Source organism: Hoplias malabaricus, chromosome X2 (assembly GCF_029633855.1).
Source record: "Hoplias malabaricus isolate fHopMal1 chromosome X2, fHopMal1.hap1, whole genome shotgun sequence".
Lineage (NCBI taxonomy): Eukaryota > Metazoa > Chordata > Actinopteri > Characiformes > Erythrinidae > Hoplias > Hoplias malabaricus.
Genome location: NC_089819.1, coordinates 7,974,744 through 7,994,553, shown reverse-complemented (window position 1 = coordinate 7,994,553; position 19,810 = coordinate 7,974,744). Strand labels below are relative to the sequence as shown.

Below are 19,810 nucleotides of genomic sequence, written 5' to 3'. Positions count from 1 at the left end.
TTCAGACAATGAGTAAATGAAAGAATAATTTACCATTTATCATTGTCAAAGGGTCTGACTCAAAATTTGTTCCACAGCAGAACTTTTCACATCCGATCAAGCCTCAGTCTCTTTGTTCAGATCTCAAAGAGTTAATTATTCAGTGCATTTAGAAAATCCTGCAGAACAGAGCTTTAAAAAGGTTTCTAAATGTAACCACAGAGTACAGAACAACCCAGCAGAGGTCCATGGGTAAAGTAGTGTTCTAATAAGGATGGTATTTCCTTGTTGTCTTTTCCATTATTTTAAATGGCTGCGCTGAGCCGTGTTTGTCTACTTTTTAATGTCTTTGACCTTAAAGAGACTTTGAATTTTCAGCTATTGTTTATTGATTGTGGTGAATGTTTATATGTAATGTTTGCATTAGAATTAAACAACACAGATAAGTATTGGTAATTTCAGCAAATAGTGTAAATAAAATGTGAATGTATTACAATCTTCACCAGGAACCCTGCTGCATATCAGCTCTGAGTCATCTGTCCATGATTAGGGAAGTTAGACACCACCCTTAATTTGTTTAATTTCCTGTCAAAACCACCATAAATACAACCATAAATTTCCATTTCAAAGTTCCAGTGTCAGAAATGATATGTTAAGTGTAGGTCCTTGATGAACATCATGTGTTTGTTGCTAATCGGTTTAATGCACATGTCAGAATCGATTAGAAATCGACTCCCAAGAGTTGACTCATCAACTACAATATTAACAAATATCTTGGAGATAAATCAGTGTGTGCGTATCATTTTATCTCAATTTATCAATGGCTCTGGCTCTGTGTTTATTTATATAAACTATGCATAAAAACAGTGGCAATTTAGAGTCAGATTTGACTCCAGAAAACTCATTCTTCAACTTAGAGGTCATTCATCATTATCAGTGACATTCATATGATCTTATTTTAGATATGTTTTCATCGTCTGCACCCTACTAATGTGAATACGCCTTTGTAAATAAAAAAGCAGTTTAATTAAAACAAAATGTCTTCTTTAAAGTTATAATTATCAATTTATCTCCTATTTTCTGTGGTCTCTCAAATTGACACAAAGTAATAAAAGAGTTAAATTTACTCCTCAGCTCCATTTCATTTTACCCAAAGTGTAACGTAAATTCAGTGACGTTGAGGTCTGGGCTCTTGGGTGGCCAGTCCATTGCTCTGAGAAGCTTTATTACACTATTTATTACACTAGCAGCTTTATTAATCATCCTTTGTGTCTGTTTCCTTATTCTCAGTGTTGGCTTCTGTCTTTAGATCCTCTTTCGTTCAGACCCCAAGTGCTGAGTTGCTCTTCAGTAAAAGATTCACACAATCAGCTGACGATGTGTTCAGATCTGAAGTGAGAGTGGAGGTACTTTTTCTCCCCTCACTTAAAGTTTAAAGCTTTAAGTGTTTTTCTGATGGGGACTATTTGGAAAGTCTTGTTTTTCCATTCTGACTTATTCATTATTCAAGTGGATTATGTTTTGTCTGTTCTTTTCATAAATATCTCTTGAAACGTTTAGTTTTTTTGACTGGAAATAAAATAAGGGATATAACACAGTGATGTATAGAGTGTAAACCATGTAGACTTAAATACTGAATATAGGTTTTGTGTTATATGAAAAATATTTGATTTTAAACTCTACTTTTTTGGACTAATTTGAAGAGCTATTATAAAAAAGATACAGCAATATTCCAAAGATGTTGGGTGTCAAAATGTAAATAAAAAAGAATGTAATAACAAGCTAAAAAATAAAAAATTATCCCTATATTTGATTACAGGTTTTACAATCACTAACATCAATTTTTCTAATCTGTAGTCACAGTTCCAAAACTCTAAAACACAATTAGCACACCTTTTAACACAATTCATGTTGTTCTCACAATACAGTCAATTTACATGTTTCCAAAATGCTATTTTTTTAACATAAAAGTTTTCCCAATAACAAATGTATACATCTTTCTTGTCTCATTTACAAATGCTTGAGAAATGTGCTCTTTCTTTTTTTCTTTTGTGCCTACTCTTTCACTTGTAGATGGTATATTACCAAAAATGCACTCCTTTGACACTCAAGCAAACTGTGTAGTGGTTTCCAGGGAAAAACACTGAGTTGTAAATTACACTGAATGCCATAATGTCATACCTAGAATGTAATGCTGTTACCGTAATGCCATCAACTGTTAGTATATTGACAGTTGTTGTGCTATGATTGACTATGTTACTCTTGGATAGGAAACATAGGCTAGTGTTTTAAAAGAATGACTTGCTTTCGAGGCGGGTTTGCCGTGTTTTGATAGTTAGTGTATATACGGAAAGTATTGTTTGCATTTGGAAATGTAGAGTTGGTATTTAATAAAAACAACATGTTTTTGAGCAGACAATTACCTATCCGTCTACTTGCGTGATGTAACTGTGTTGTTGTGTTAAGAGTTTAGGAAAGTGCTTGTTAGCAATTGTAAAAAGCTGTAATAACAGAACAAAGACCATGTTTCGAGTGTTGAAACATATTTTTTGAGGAACTTTACACATTTACTGTGTTACTTCACTTTAAAGTGCCATCAGAATAATCAAATCACCCATACCACATGCAATAATATACACCCACACCCTCTGAGTTCAGGCCCAGAGAAAGGATCCTGTTTATATGTGGTTGCTTCTTTGCATGATGAGGTTTATCTTGCATTTATGGATGCTTAGACAAACTGTTGGGGGAATATAATTCTCCAAGGTATTCCTGATCCCATATAGAGATATGCTCTACAGTAGTGTTTCTTAATCCTGGTCTTGGAGGCCCAGTGCGCCGCACATTTTCAGGCTTTTCATGCTTCAACATGTGCACTTGTACTCACTAATGGCATGTTAATGAGTTGAATAGTTGACTTAGGGGTGGTGGGAGCAGGGTAAAGACCAAAAAGTGCAGTGCAAAGGGCTTATTGGTCCAGGGCTTAGTAATCCTGCACTAAAGAATTGTGTTTATGTCGTTTTATGCAGTGCTGCCTGAGGACTTGTAGATTATGGATATTCAGTTGTTATTGGTTGCTGACCTTGTGCTTTTGCATAAAGAATTTTCTCCAGATTCTCTGACTTCTTTGTGTTGGGAACCCCTTCCCATATTTACTTCTGAAAAACTCTGCCATTTTAAGATGCCTCTTTTACACCCATCCATGAAACTAACCCGCTATTTAACCTAATTAGCTGTGAGATGTTCCAGAAGTTTATTAGCATTAAATAAATGGGCATATATTAAAAAAAAAAAAAGAAAACCCCCAATAATTTCTCAGTTCCAACATTTAATATTGTCGTTGTACTATTGTCTATTTTAAAGTAGAGATTGTTTTTAAGGTAAAACTAATGTAAGGATAGAGTTTGGGTAAAGATTAGGCAATGGTAGTTATAGATAAAGTAAGGGTAAAGTTCCACAAAATGGTAGTCTGTGTAAATGGCCTCACAATGCACGAAAACAAACGTGTGTGTGTTGTGGGCTTTCAGAGCGCGGGAGACGGAAATTTGAAAAAAAAAAGAAAAAAAAAGTCAGTTCCCTTTTTGGTGTGTGCAGGAAATCGATACTTTAAGAAAGAGGGAGAGGGAGAAAGAGAAGTTGAGAGTGGAGAGAACTAGGGAGGGGAGCGAGAAGGAGAAATTGAGCACGAAGAGAAGGTGGGGCAAACGGTATGAGAAAGAGACTCGAGAGAAAAATTAGAAAGGGAAGAGAGAAAAAAGTGAGAAGCGAAGAACGTGAAAGAGAAAGACGGAAGAGAGTAAAAGTACGAGAGAAGGGAGAGGGGCGAGAGAAATTGTTTGAGATATTGGAAAAATGAGAGAGAGAGAGAGAGAGAGAGAGTCCCGCCCCGTTTAGTGTTTATCTGGAGTGTGTGCCCGTGTGTGTGTGAGAAAGTGAATGAGTCTACATCCCTCTACTGAGGTAGAGACAGAGAGCATGAAGCTTGTGTAAATTGTGTTTTTGTAAGAATACTTCTGTGGATTATCACACCCTCACCGTGCACAGACGAGTGGAAGGACAGAAAAAGGTGAGTCCTGAAGGTAAAAGATCATAAACATACCATAGTTGCGCGCGTGCGTGTGTGTGGTGAGAGAGAGAGAGAGTACAGGACTTTGTTGTTAGAACTGTAACTTGATAACGCTGCCAAAGAGTTTTTCTTTTCTCCCACCCTCTTTCCATGTTTTGATCGGTCGAGTAGTGATTCTCTCCCATTCTTACTCTCTTTCACTCTTCTTTTACCTTCTATCCATTTCCACTCATTCCTAACCCCTCCTCCTCTCTTCTGACTCACATTACTCTTCATGAGAAGTAGAGCAGGACTGAAGAGAATCTTCTTTAAAGAGCAGTCTGTTCATGCTTTGTTTTGACGTGGCTGTGATTTCTGAACTCTTCTTTTCAAGTGTCCTCTGGGCTTCAATCTGAAGACTAACAGATGGAGTGAAGGGTCAGACTAAGAGAATGAGTTACATTGTTAATAATTGTTTTATATACAACTGATTTTAACAGTGTAACAAATTTGACACTTTGTCCTACTTTAAACTTTGCAATCCAGAGTCCTGTGTCCAAAGCCCTCTGGTTCAAAAATATCCTGTTCCTGCATCAGAAACTACACTGCACAAATTCACAGGAAAACTTTAGATTAATCACTGAGCAGCAAACTGACAAAAGCAACAACAAAGTGGTCACTCCAGATTATCCTTGATTCTTCATCTTTTCTGAGTTGCTTTTTATAGTAACAATATTAAAATTTATAATTTATAACTCTCATTAAAACGTTTTGATGGAAAATTACCTAGTGCTATTGTAAGAAATATCTCAAACTCTCCCTTAACCTTTATCTGATTTATCAGAACTGCAGTCATTTCAGAGGAAATACATTACAAGCAGACTAAACAAACCAACAATCCGCTTACCCCCAAATACATAATTCATGCATACAGCTGTGTGCAAATGACTGTGTGCTCCTGGGCCAGTTGAATGGTTGTGTAGAGTAAAAATCATTGTGAATATATAAAAATAGTAAAAAAAAAAAAAAAGTGACATTATCTACAGAGAGCATTCTGTGCATTTTAGATCATCATCACTGTTCATTTTTTGATGTTAACATACTTATAATTAAATGTGGCCTGTGCAAAATTTATGTTACAATTTCATTCATTCATTCATTGCCTGTAACCACATATCCAGTTCAGGGTCACAGTGGGTCCAGAGCCTACCCGGAATCACTGGGTACAAGACAGGAACACACACTGGAGGGGGCACCCAGTCCTTCACAGGGTGACACACACACACACACACACACACATATTCACTCAAACATTCTCACCTGCTGACACTTTTGAGTCGCCAATCCACCAACAAACGTGTTTTTTGGACAGTGGGAGGAAACCGGAGCACCCAGAGGAAACCCACACAGACACAGGGAGAACACACCAAACTCCTTACAGACTAGAACCCACAACCTCCAGGTCCCTGGAGATGTGTGACTGCACCACCGTGGCGCCCATGTTACAATTTATATTCAACAACTATGGAGCATGATACATGCATATGAGATACTGAGATCAGAGAATACTTGTGTAAATTGTAATCACTGTAAAATTCAGGGCCCGACCTAAAAGTTTGTAAAGTGGGTTTGAGACCAGATAGTTGCTGGTTCATTCCCCACAACTGGCAGGAACATCCACAGCTGAAGTGCCCTTGAGCAAGGCACATAACCACCAAAATGCTCCCAAAATGTGTGTGTGTGTCTATGCGTGTGTGTTTTCAGTGCTAAAGATTTCACCTTTCACTAATAAACTAATAAACAATAATCATATACTCTGTATATATGTAACCATATATCTCTCTTTTTATAGGAATAGAGGTTTACTTTTTTCAGGATTCGGTGCTGCACTAAAATCTAAAACAACCCAAACGTGAGTAGATTCTGCTTCAGGCATTTTCTGGAACATTTTTGACACACATTTTTGACACGTATGATATATATATATATATATATATATATATATATATATATATATATATATACAATGTATGATATAGTCAAATGTATTATATATAATATACTCAATTATAGAAGAGCCCTTCATGTCATCCAAATTTTGAATAACCTAATCAGGGCCACACTGCAAGTATTCATACTTTCTTCATTTTAAGATTTTCATCGTTTTAAGAATAAGATTTAATTAAAATGTAATTACTGAGTAATTGTAAATGTAGAATGTTTATCAGTAAACATTCTAAAAATGCTTGTAATAGAATTATATTTGAGTTCATGTTGAAATAAAGCTGAACTATCTGAGAGAGTCATGACCGTGAGGCTTTAAGGTTATCTGACTTAGCATGTAGCAACATTGATAACTAGCAGCTAATCTCTCACTCACAATAGAACTCAGTGTGAAAAAGCACACACCAATAATGCAGCGCATCATAAAAGACACCATCATTGTTAATGGATGAATAATGGAGTGGACATTAGAAATTAGCTGATCTTATCTGTAAGGTGAGAACATGTCTGCATCAGAGAATTGAGTAAACATCTGAGGATGAGGTGAATTATTCAGGCAGCAGCTGCTTTGGCCTTGATGATTTTTCCGCTTGTTATTGGTCTGATTTTTATTTTTAAAAATGGTGCTAAAATGAGAAGAGGTTGTGTAGTGTGCAGTTACCTTTAGCTGACCCCTCAGTTAGCCACATCCCAGTTTTCTGCCTCTTCATATTCCATGACGTCAAAGCTAAAGTTTGTGGAAATCTATTTTTTTGAATTAGCTTCTAACTGTGGTTTTTGTGGTGTGGAGTGGAGGAGTTCCTCCATTAAATTTCCTTTAATTGTTCTTTAAATGTTCCTCTTAACTGTCATGTACAGCGATTCCCGTCATGAAAAACAGACTGGCACAATGTGTATCAACATATAGAGAGCATATCATGTCAAAAGGTGGACCAGTGGTCTTCTTGAGGTACATAGATAATGCCCCCAGGCTCCTCGATCTGTGGTACTCTCCATTTTGACTGCACTTTTCATTTTTCAGAATTTTTTTTAACTTGCTTTTGTATGTTATTGTGTATTTTATGACTCATAAATAACTATATGTGAGATTGTGACATCAGGCCCCTCATGAGAAAATTGCCCAGAATTTTAGGTATTGTAGAACTCCAATACATTTAACCACTGCTGCTTCGGTGTGCTTTTTATTTAATATGGTTATGTTAATGCTTGTAATTTAAAATGGTTATTATTGGTCTGCTTTACTGTTCTGAATTTTTAATACTAACATGGAAGAACAAGTACATTTGTCTGTGTTTACTTAACTCCAAATAAACACTGAATTTAGACTTCAATATGCACTATGTCTAAAAGTTGACTCTGTGATGGTGTTGATGATAATGATGATGGTGGTGATGTCTCAAACTCATACTTCCTCCACACACAACAGGTCAGAGGGTAATGATGATATTCCACGTAAAAAGCAGCTGACCACAACTTACTTCTGTTTCTTGTGAAATTGCTGTCAGAACAGTTTAGCGTATTTCAGTTTTTGCCACTTTTCTTTTTTGGCTTAATTTATGAAACAGCAAATTAAATTTCAAATGGTACAATACAGATACTTCGAAATTATTCAGTTTAAATGTTTCTCCATCACCTATTTACCAATCAAATATTTACCATTTATTAATCTCAGATTTTCCTCCGGGTGCTCCGGTTTCCTCCCACAGTCCAAAAACACACGTTGGTAGGTGGATTGGTGACTCAAAAGTGTCCATAGGTGTGAGTGTGTGAGTGAATGTGTGTGTTTGTCTGTGTTGCCCTGTGAAGGACTGGCGCCCCCTCCAGGGTGTATTCTCGCCTTGCGCCCAATGATTCCAGGTAGGCTCTGGACCCACCGCGACCCTGAACTGGATAAGCGGTTACAGATAATGAATGAATGAATGAATAATCTCGGATTGCCAGACTCTGGGGAGTAGTCTAGTACCCTTCACCATTTAACGTGGCCAAGAACCTCCTACTACTGCAGGAAAGGAAATTTGACTGACTCGCTAAAGGACCAATTGCACATCTGTTATTTTGGAATGACGTTACAGATTTAATCTCCTAAAGATCTCTTTGATTTCACCAACCTCACTCTCTTCTCTTTTTCTTCCTCTTTTCTCATTCCTTTGATATAACTGTGTGTGTGTGCGCGTGCGTGCATGGGTGTGTGTGTGTGTGCTGAGATGACAAAATGTTTAATACACATTACAGATTTACAATAGGAGTAACACTAACAATTCAAGATTCAAGAGTTTTATTCTCATACGCATCTCATCTCTTACTTTGACATTCCCTTAATTACAAACAGTCTAAAGTAAATAGACAATATAAAAGTAAAGTGATATAAGAATAGGTATAATAAAAAAATATATATATGTAAATTCAAAAACGTTAAGCTAAGTAAGGAAAAACAATAAGTAGAGAAAGTTAAGGAGTACAGTGGTATGGATGCATGTGCAAGTTTGTTGGTAAAGTGCATATGCATGTGTAAAGTGCGTTATGCAATACAAGAAAAGTAAACATTAAACATTGTTGATGCAACAATAGCAGCAATATGTAGTGGGTTCTTATTTACTGTTAGAGTTCTTATCAGAGTTTAGCCAGTTCAGAGTGGAGGTGGGGAGGAGGTGTTCACAAGTCTGATAGCTTGATGGCAATGAATTGGAACAATGGCAAAGAACTGCATGATACAAGACTACTGAGTGAATTCAACTTTTATGTTTTATTTTATTTTTTGTGCACCTTAATTCAAGTTTTAAGGTGCACAGATGTTTAAACCTACACAGTATGTACAGTCTGAATCAAGAAATTCAGTTTCTTTTGGAGTGATGGAGCTAGAAGTAATCTGGAGTGCCAGAACTAATCATCCAGCATCAGTACCTCAACTCTCTGATGTTACTGTAGCTGCCACCAGTCCTCTTCTGACACTTTCGTTTCAAAAGAAATGTTGGGTGAGCAAGTGTTTTTGCACAGTTCTTCTTACTGAAATGAAACATGAATCACTGAATCATTGATCTAAGAATCATTTTTCACTGAATCAGTGTAGGGTGTGAATAGTAAGGTTTTTTTTTTGCTGCTGAAAAAAAAACTTTTTGTGGGTGGGGCGTCTATGTGTGTGTGTGTGTGTATGTGTTTGTGGGGGCGGAGATGGAGGGTGGGGGTTGTGGTGAGGCGGGATTCTCTTGCATGTCCCTGCCCGTATGACTGGGAGTGTTTTAAAAAAGTATGATAGTTTTGTACTGAGTGTCTCAGGTCTTGGGAAAACTGTAGCACAAGTCTGTGACTGTTTATTATGTACGGTGTATGAGCATGTGTGAAGTTATTGAGAATATCATATAAATGTGTGTTTTTTGTGAAAATAATGTGTCATTAACTGCAGATTACAACAGAGTTTGATGAGGGTAACACTAGAATCTCTAAGCATACTTTGCATTTGGCTGTGGATTGGTGAAACAGTGCTTTTTTGGAGTGGTTAAGCTCCACCTAATACCTTTGGGAAGAGTTTTGAAATCAGAACTAATTATCCAACATCAGTACTGTAAAAAATGTTGTTTACCCACAAATCCTCACAAAAATCTAGCGTCAAGTCTTCCAGAAGAGCAGAGGCTATTATTTTCAGACACATAGTGTCAAGTTGTTCTTCTTGCAGAGGAAGGAAGAACACAATCAGCTGTAGATTGTTTCAGATCAGATGTGAGTGAGGAGCTTTATTTGGCTCCTTTCTCTCAAAGACGGATGCTTTAAGTGCTGTTTATCTGATGGGACAGTTTTGGGGGTGATCCCAGGTCTTGCGCTTTTGCTTTGGGTCCCACATGTTTGAACCTCTTCCTGATTTGAGTGGAGTGTGTTATGTCTGATCTCCTCAGCAATATCCTCCATTGCATTAACTGTAAATTACAGACAGAGTGTGATAATTGGGAATGAATTATGATACTGCTCTTTAAGGTAACAAGATAAGGCTTTATTCACCCTGAAGGAAATGTTTAATATTAATTTGTAAATGAGTCTGAATACAAGTCTGAATATAATGAAATGGTTGAAAAGTTCAGATATTTTGTTTATCAGACCAGAAGTCTCCAGCTTCCTTCTATTGTTTCAGCTCTCACTAACTTCTCTATTCCAGCACTTAACTGTGACTTGTGCAACACACAAAGTTCCTATGTTTCTGTGTGTGTGAGCTAATATATAGTGTGGATTACTGTCTGTGAGTGTGTGTGTGTGTGTTTGTGTGTGAGTGTGTTTGTCTGAGAGTGCGGTTAAATTACTCACATTCCAAAAGTAAAAGCTTAAGCAAAAGCTTCAAAACCTTAATTCAGTGTAAGACCTAGACAAATGCTCCCATTTTAGGTTGGGATGGCACCTGCCAAACCTGTAGCTTGAAGTTTTGACCTAATCTGTAGCCACCCTCACTTTTATTGAAAATGTAGGTGCTGTCCTCTTATGTTTTGTGGTACGCTATGGTCATAGTACAGTGCATGTATTCCTATTATGGAGAGTCCTTTGATGAAATCACAAGTTCATTTCTATTGATGATGAAAGGTTTTGGTTTAGAAAAAAACAATGTGTCGGCAGGCCAGCAGCAGGTAGTGGCGCAGTCACACAGCTCCAGGGACCTGGAGGTTGTGGGTACAATCCTGCCCTGGGTGAATGACTGTGAGGAGTTTGGTGTGTTCTCCCCGTGTCCGTGTGGGTTTCCTCCGGATGCTCCAGTTTCCTCCCACAGTCCAAAAACACACGTTGGTAGGTGGATTGGCGACTCAAAAGTGTCCATAAGTGTGAGTGTGTGTCGCCCTGTGAAGGACTGGTGCCCGCTCCAGGGTGAATTCCTGCCTTGCGCCTAATGATTTCAGGTAGGCTCTGGACCCACTGCGACCCTGAACTAGATAAGCGCTTACAGACAATGAATGAATGTGTCTGAGCTATAGTAGAACTTGACAAAACCATGTCAAGTTCTACTTCATGTCCCTGGACAATGTGAGGAAAATACTATCTCAAAATCTAATCTCTAATGTGCTGCCATTACTTTGCAAGGAGTTTTCTATTACTATGTCTCCCTGGGTCCATACAAGACTGAACAAATAATGATATTTCTGGAAGCACTAATTAAAGCAGTTACACAAGATGAACCAGAGCAGCCCGGGTTTGTTGTCATCTGGGATAATGTTAGTTATCCCCTTACTCAGAGCAATTTAGGAAGTCTTTTCAGCTTGATGTTGGAAAGTGTACGACCACCAACCCCAAACTCACTTGTATTTTCAAAAAACAATGGAAGAAATGTAAGGAGACACTGAGGTGGAGTCAGTGCATGGTAGAGTATGGAACACAAGGCAATACATTTCTTGTTGCCAAGCCAAGCATGTCATGGCTTATATGGCAACATAACGGAACCAGGGATCCTTAATCCAGCCACTCTGTCACTTACAATCTACACCACATCCCTTACAATCTCAAATAAAATCATTAATATTTATGCCATCTGGCATGGTGGCACAAAAGGTATTGTCGCTGACACACAGCTCCAGCAATCTGGGGTTGGGGGTTCAAGTCCAGCTCTGGGTGACTGTTTGTGACTTTGGTGTGTTCTCCCATGTCCTCAAGGGTCTCCTCCGTGTGCTCCAAAACACATCCAAAATTCATATGTCTGCAATTATATTGCAGGAATGCCATTTTGAAAGAGGTCTGTTGTGTGTTTGTGTGTTCTGTATATGTGTGTGTGTGTGTGCCTGGCAGTTAGAATAAAAATCACATACACTTAATGTTGTGTAAGTTTAACTGTTTCCATTAAGGGGTGTTGTGTAAAAGTCTTTCACACTCTTTCTTCATCCCTTTGTTTCACTCTTAGAGCTCTATTCTTTCCAGACGTGTTCAGACATTTCCCACTCACTAACGGCTAGTAAACACTTCTCCCTTCTTTAGAATTGTCAGATAAAAATCTCATATTTCCAAAATGTGAAATATACAGGAGAAGGCTAAAACATTTTTAACTTTCAGTGGAAGTTACTTATTTCCCAATTTATTAAATTATAATAACTCAGCATTCCCATTTAGAATATAGTAATGTTACAATTGTGAAAAAAACAAGACCATAGAATTAGTCTAAGTTTGTGTGTGTGTGTGTGTGTGTGTGTTAATAATAGTAAAGGACTGAAGTGGTTTACACCTAGAGGCATTTTAAGTGGTGTGTCAAGCTGTACCCTCTCCAAAAGGAAACTTGAAAAAACATTTACGAGTTTGCTGTTTGGCTCTGTTACACACACATACACACACACACACACACACACACACACACACACACAAAGACCCCTCTGTGCTCTTAAAGACATATGAAAGTAATTTAAAACACAGGGTACACTTTGTGTGGAAAGAAAGTCAGAAAACACGCGCACACACACACACACACATTATGTATATATTTGAAATATATTTTAAAAAAATACACAGACGTCTCTGCAACAAAATATAATATCAGATTTGTTGAGTATTACCTGTGTTCATGCTTTACATTTACTGCAGCTGCTATTTTTTTGACAAAAAAAAGAAATGAAAAAATGAATAACTCTATCTGCTATGAATTTTTCATTATGAACTATTCAGTTCTATTTTCTATTAATGATTTGTTTTCTACTATTAATCATGCTTTAACTGTTATGAATTGCTCACTGTATACTGTGATTATTGCAGAGTAACTAATAGAAAATTAAATACTGAATAAAGATGAATAAAATACAAACAGAGTCTACAATTAAATCTTTGAATATGTTTTCATTTTCTGCTTCTGAATGTGTGACCCAGGTAATCAGTAATAAATAGCGTGGTAGAGGTGTAGTTGTAAGAATGATAAAGTTTCCTCGGTATCCAGAGTGTGGGTGTTAAGATTGATGAACAGGTTTGTGGTGTTTTGCTGCAGCAGTGTAAACATGGTGGTGACTTTGGGTTTGGGGTTTTGAAAATGTGGTCAGAAAAACAGTTTTTCTGCAAGAGACGAGCGGATGCTTGGAAACTATGGCCAGCAAGGTGTGCCTTGTGCTGAGCTTAATCGTGATACAGGAACAAAATAGGTCAAAAATAACAAGGTCACATTGTGGGTGTTTCTGTAAAAAACAAAACAAAAGGTTCTTAAGAATTTCTACCCCCCAAACCCACCCCCTCCAACCATCAACCCAAAACCTCTGCATCTTCTCTTCATGACCTCGTTACAGTAGAAGAGAAGAGTCACCTTTATTGATCCCCTTAGGAAAATTGCTTCTCTGCATTTAACCAATCCATTCACTAATGCTAGTGAACACATAAACACACACTAGTGAGAAATTCTTCACACATACTAGGGGCAGTGAACACACACACAACCAGAGGAGGGGACTGCCAACGACCTCTGTGCCTGGGGATGAGTTTGGGGGTTAGGTGCCTTACTCGAGGGCACTTCAGGCATGTTTTTTTACTTTTTAATGCTGGCAAATGATCGGACTCAAGTTCGTTTCTTATGAGCTATGATTTAAAAAAAAAATCTAATCATCTAAGAAATTTCGTACTTAAAGTTACTCAAATTAGTTGAGATATGTTTGTTGTCTAAAGGTCCATTTTTAATTTGATATTAAAGTAATTAGTGTCAGAAACCATATAATGAAGTATTTTTAAGCTTCCACAGTCTGGGGCTTGTGTGATAATGTTAATAATGATTAGCATAATGCTAAATATTTAGCTAATATTAGCTCTGTGAAGCTAGGAGCATTTTAGCAATGAAGTAGACAATTAACAATTATCCAGTGAGTCCTAGCTGTAGAGGAATAATCCACCTTTCCACTGAAAGGAAAGAACACATCAATATGAATCTGAAAGTAGCTATTAAGAGAAAGTAATAGACACAAAACAGAAAACACAAGGACAACAGCTGCTGGTCTTCTTGGAACCATGCACTGGCCCTGGAGTCCAGCCCTCAATAGCACTGAATGGGTTTGCATTTTGTTACAGAAAATGCAACTAACTTCTAAGACTGACCTCAGAAAAAATGGCTACAGATTTTTAGAGACTTAAAGAGAGTCTCCTGAAAATAATGGAAACTGGTTTAATGCTAAAATCTATGTTTTATTTCTGACAGTGCTAAATAAGCTGGCCTGTTTTGACTGGGGTGTAGAGATCTGGAAACAGACTGGACATTTTTAAGTTGGCAGGGTCACAAAAGTGCACCCATTTTTCTGTGTGTATTTTATGTGGAGTTCTGAGGAAATTCTATGGTATTTTTTTATGTAAAAGTTTTATGGAGTGAAGCTTGTAGGGTGTGTGAGGAAACAGGTGGGTGGAGTATCTCAGGTACATCTTTCAATACTTTGGGAAAAGAAAGCAATCACACAGACTTATACAAATTATTTTATTGAAGTGATTAAGCTCTTTAACTTGTGTGTGTGTGAGAGAGAGAGAGAGAGAGAGAGAGAGAGAGAAAGAGAGATGGTGTATAGTATGTATGTTTTTGTGTTTGTGTGCAGTAGTAAGTTTGACTGTATGTATTGGTTTGGTGTGTGCATGTGTGTGTGTTCTTGCTGTGTTCATCTTAAGACACACATTCCCGGACATATACGTATGTAGTTTCTATAAATAATTAGAGGAGTGAGGTCATTTTGGTTTTCTGGGCAGATGAAGACAAGTGAAAAAGGAAAGCAGTTTTCCGAGCTGGGAATCTCTGATGGATTTGACAGAGTCTAAATAAAGGCCGTCTTTGTTCTTTCACAGTGGTGCTTTCAGTTCACTTCACCTTTATTAGCAACAAGTCCAATATATTTGTTTGTAAGAAGTAGAGAAAATACTATAGGTCCAAATATGTTGGACACTTGCTCATTTAGCATTTTGTCTGAAATGGAGGATATATTTCAGGTGGGAACATGAGGCTGTGAGGATTTGATGGCATTCAGCTGAGCAAACCTTAGTAAGATCTGATGAGGTCTGCTTTGGTTGATTAGTTCTGGAGGCAAGTAGTGGACGCAAGTTGCCACTCACTGTCTTGAACCTTTATTTGATGACTAGGTTGGGTGTATTTTTTAATATAAAAATATTTAGAATTTGATGCCAACAACTTTATACAATTTAAGACCGCGGAATGTTGACATTTTCTTTACTTTTAAATTGTTGGTGAACTGAGGATTTACAATTGCAATTTATTGCCTATTCAGTCCCTTTGTCTGATTCCCCTTTATGTGATATGCCATAGGAGATGGGTCTCTCTAAAATCTCAGTATACAACTCTTAATCATTTCTGTCATAGATTTGATGAATGACTTTCTCCTAGTGTAATACAATTTAAGTTGCATTTCTTGATGCAGTGGCTTTCTTACAGAGCCATCTCAGCCATCAAAGGTCATGCACTTTTAACAGTGTTTTCTGGGCTTGTCCTCCACAGACTCAGATTCCTGGGGGGTTCTCAGTGTTGTGTGTTTTAAATGATGAAAGACCTACATTCTTTGTGGTCTTGTTATGTGAAAGGCTCTTTTTGAAAATTTTTGACAAATCCCTCATGAATTTTGGCACAAAGTGTTAAGCCACATCCCATCTTTGCCTTCACTGGCTTTTGTCCTTCAGGCTGTGTGACGTGAATATTCTATAGCTTATTTTGCTCTTATTTTGCCCTGTTCAAACATTTTTGCAGTGTGTGTGTGTGTGTGTGTGTGTGTGTGTACACACAGCAGGTTTCCTTGTATCATCATAGCACTGACTACAGAATGAGGACATAATTCTTTGCTCTACTTATTCTCTGACTTAGCCAATGTAATAAATCATTTGTTTATGTGTTGTCAGGTGAATGATGGTCAGATAGAGCAGCAAAGCCTCAGGGATGTCGTTCTTTGGCCTTGACTGTGTGAAGAAGAAAGAGGAAGGTGACTTACACACACATAAGTTTGTTTTCATGCATTGTAAATAGATTTAATTTTTAATTTGGAGACCTCACATATTAACTAACCGCGACCCTGAAATGGAGAAGCGGAGAGGAAAATGATGATGATGATGACATATGAACTAAATTTAACCTTCCCTTCATTTTGAAACTGAATGGTTGCCCCCCCCCCCTTCTATCTCTAGAGACAGAGAGGAGGATTCGAGCAAACGACAGAGAATACAATCTCTCCTTTAAATATGCGGTGAGTATGAAGGCAGAACACAGTGTCCCTGACCTTATGTTCACAATAATAAACACATCTCCTAATCCCAAATGTGGCTGTTGAGACATAAAATTATGAAAATAATGTAGTAAACATTAAGTAACAGGAAATATTTTAAAAATCTATATTTTTTTGGAGGCTGAAGGCCATCAAATCCTACATCTTCAAAGTGTTACATCTTCAAGTCTCCTTGTTAGCACAGAGGGTCCAAACTTCCAATAAGTGTCCTTAATTTTAGACAAAATGTTGGACTAGTAGGTGTCCATGAGTCGAGAATTGGTCCGTGTACTTTTTGGTCATTATTTTAAAACTGTCGTCAAGGCAACTCAAGGGGCTTAAATCCAAATTGCTCACTTTGATTTCTTACATTTGCTCTTGTACGTTTACTGTTTTCAGAGCTGTTTGTTAACAGGATGGCTCTAAAACCACACTCTGAAAGTCTAAAAGTAGAAGATAGTCCCCTCTTGCAATGTGTACAATTGCTTTAGAGTGTGGTTCTAAAGCCATCCTGCTAACAAACAGCTCTGAAAACAGCAAGCATAAAAAATCAAAGTCAGCGCTTTGTAGATACGTGTGTTGAGTTGCTTGAAAGAAATATTGTTTGTTTCAAATATCTGTTTTTAATTTTTTAAGATCTATTTTTAAAAAGAAAATAGAATGACAAAAATGTACACAGACCACCCACAAAACTTCAGTCATAATTAAAAGCAATGGACAATTATGGGGATTTTGGATGCCATTTACTTATTACTTAAACAAAATAATAATATCACTTCATACTTATTGTATGGTTAACACTGAACTGATATCTATTGGATTCTTGAAGTATTTATTAGAAATTATAATGTTATAAACCCCTTAAATGTGGTTACTTTTCCTTTAAAATGAAGGGCTTACTTTCTGGTTTTCATGCGCATTATGTATTACAGCTCAGTCACTATAGTATCTGCGCACAAAAATCTGACGTGTGGCTAGTTTAACCGCCGTCTTCAGAGGGTGGTTGTAAAGCCATCCTGCTAGCTAACAGCTCTGAAAACAATAAACGTACAAGAACAAACTTAAGAAATTAAAGTGAGAGCCTTGAGTTTTTCATTTGTTAATATCTGTTTTTAAATTGGAAATAGAACGACCAAAAAGTACACAGACGCATGGTTCATTTCATTTTTTCTATTTTTGACTGGAGCATAAAATCAAAAAGACAAAACAGTTATTTGGTTTTTGGTATGAAATGAATAAATTAACGTTTTTTCATATTCTGAATTTGGATCCTCCATAATATATGAAAAGAATTAATGATACATGGATTACACAGACCATGAATGAGGGATTTTTTTAAATACACATTGAATGGAAAGCATTGCGACTAATGTTTGTGTTTTTTATGTGTTGTTTACCCTCCATGCAGACGAACGCCATCAAAACCTCGAAATACAATCTGCTCACTTTCCTGCCCCTCAATTTGTTCGAACAGTTTCAGAGAATTGCAAATGCCTACTTCCTCTGTCTGCTCGTCCTCCAGGTTAGTTTAAACAACTTCCATTGGTCACATTGGTCTTACAAACACCACCCTTCGACTTCCACATACTGGCCACATTAGAAACATCCCTTCTACTTCCACTCAGAGACCACTTTATTAGAAATACCCCTTCGTCTTCCACTCATTGGCCACATTATTAGACACACCACCTTTTTTTCTACATCCATTCCACTTTCACACATCGCCCACATGTTAGGAACACTTCTTCTAAGTAGCCATTTTATTATAAACTACCCTTTCAACTTTCACTCACTGGCCACCTTCTACTTCTTGTAACATGCCACTTTAGGTTAAGTTGGTTGCCAGGTTGGGATTGGTCCACCAGCCAAAGAGCATCCAGAGACACTACAATTTTTTAATTTAGGGTTTCTAATAAAGTGTCCATGTGCCATGCATTGATGTGTGTATGTCTGTCTGATATCACTGTGGTGAAAAGGGAAGTTTGTCAGAGAAAGGAAGTTAGATCATTGGTTCAGGAAGTTCTCACAGTGAACTTCTATTGTGGGTGTTATGTTAGCGATATGTAAACGCTAGTCAGTGTCTAAACCTTATACTCCACTGAGAACGTGTTGTCCTATTTCTGTACTAAATTCAAACTGAGTTCTAACCAGTGAAGTTGATTGTAATTACACAAATGTAGAATAAATAAAGACTCATATGGTGGCATTGAACATTAACATCTAAGATTTTGCACCTAAATCTGTTCTGTGTTTTATGATCTGAGCTTCTTAAAGATTTATTTGATTTCTAAGTCTTCAGAGTATAGCTGTTCTTCATCCCATTTTATATTATAGCATCTCACATATAGACTGCACACCAGTACAAGCTCCACAAATGTGATCTGTCACAGCTACTATTGCTCAGCCCACACACTTTTCTAACACACACTTTTCTTGTCTTTCTGCTATTGGTATCACTAAAAATGATTTTGTATGGTTAACTCTATATCATAACTAGATTTTAGTCTGTTGCCCCTGGCAAACCTAAATCTAGCATTGATGCCGTTAGTCAAGGAGTTCCCCAGGAATCAGTGCTTGGGCCCCTCCTATTCATAATATATATACTGGTGTTGGTGATATTATTTGCTGTCATGATCTTCAATTTCACTGCTATGTTGTTGATAATGAGATTTATATTTGCATTATAATGACCACCAACCTTCTGCCTCCACATTAGTATCCTGCATTCATGACCTAATACATTGATTGCATCCATTCTTTCAATTTTGTAACCACTTCATCCTGTTGAGGGTTACAGTGGGTGCAAGGCCAGAGCACATCCAGGACATCATCACATAGCAGGGCACAGCACACAGAAACACACACAGGGCCGGTGGCATACACTAGGCACCACACAGACACAGGGAGAAAACTCCATGCCATGGTGCTGCCCGGAGTGCATTCTGTCTGGTTGAAAATGAACCCCAATAAATTTGACATAGTACTGGTTGACCCTTAACCCTTAGAAAGCAGACTTTGTGATGTTACAGTTTACATAGATGGAGTGACTGTTAAAGCCGCCTCTGAAGTTTGCAAAATAGGTGTGAATTTTTTATCCCTTTATCCCTCTCTTTTGTGAGTGTTTGTTACTATCTCGCGTGCCCCTTCTTAAATTGACTGTCCACTCTTTACATCATCTTTTTTTTACACCTTGACAATCGTATCTTCTTTTATCACTTTCCTTGCATCTCCTGCAATATATTCTCAGTATAGCTCAGCTACTAGAATTCTTCCTCACACTGAGAAAATCTGCTAACACCTACGCATCTTAATCTATTTCAGTTAATCTTGCTCTCAACAGCCCTGCACATCTTGCATGCTTTGGCATCTGGCAGTGGGCCCTTAGCCATTACTAAAACTCAGTCACTGATGGGGTCAGATCCCTTACTGTTATGTTTCCCCAAGCTTACTCCTTCCTCTTCACCTGTGGCCTTCAATTACCTCCTTCAATGTCCAGTTTAAAACATTTTTTCCACATCACTACGTCTCTCAATTCAACTCGACTGTACATTGACCTTGGGACTGTGAAAGTCATTTTATCTCATTATTGTTATTAAATTAATGAGAAACTTGACAAGAG

General features: G+C 37.5%; 1 protein-coding gene across 3 annotated transcripts in view; it reads left to right on the top strand.

The window, feature by feature from the left end:
• Positions 1 to 3,725: 3,725 nt before the first annotated feature.
• Positions 3,726 to 19,810, top strand: part of LOC136676382 (probable phospholipid-transporting ATPase IM) — a 38,862-nt gene continuing 22,777 nt past the window's right edge. The window contains exons 1-5 of one of the 3 annotated variants that reach the window (XM_066653348.1): positions 3,726 to 4,045; positions 5,877 to 5,936; positions 15,833 to 15,912; positions 16,115 to 16,173; positions 17,600 to 17,713. In XM_066653348.1, the coding sequence (XP_066509445.1) occupies positions 15,870 to 15,912; positions 16,115 to 16,173; positions 17,600 to 17,713 (216 nt within the window). In that variant the 5' untranslated portion in view covers positions 3,726 to 4,045; positions 5,877 to 5,936; positions 15,833 to 15,869. Of the gene's footprint in view, positions 4,059 to 5,876; positions 5,937 to 15,832; positions 15,913 to 16,114; positions 16,174 to 17,599; positions 17,714 to 19,810 lie in introns of all 3 variants that reach the window. The other 2 variants (XM_066653349.1, XM_066653350.1) reach the window with 2 other exon arrangements.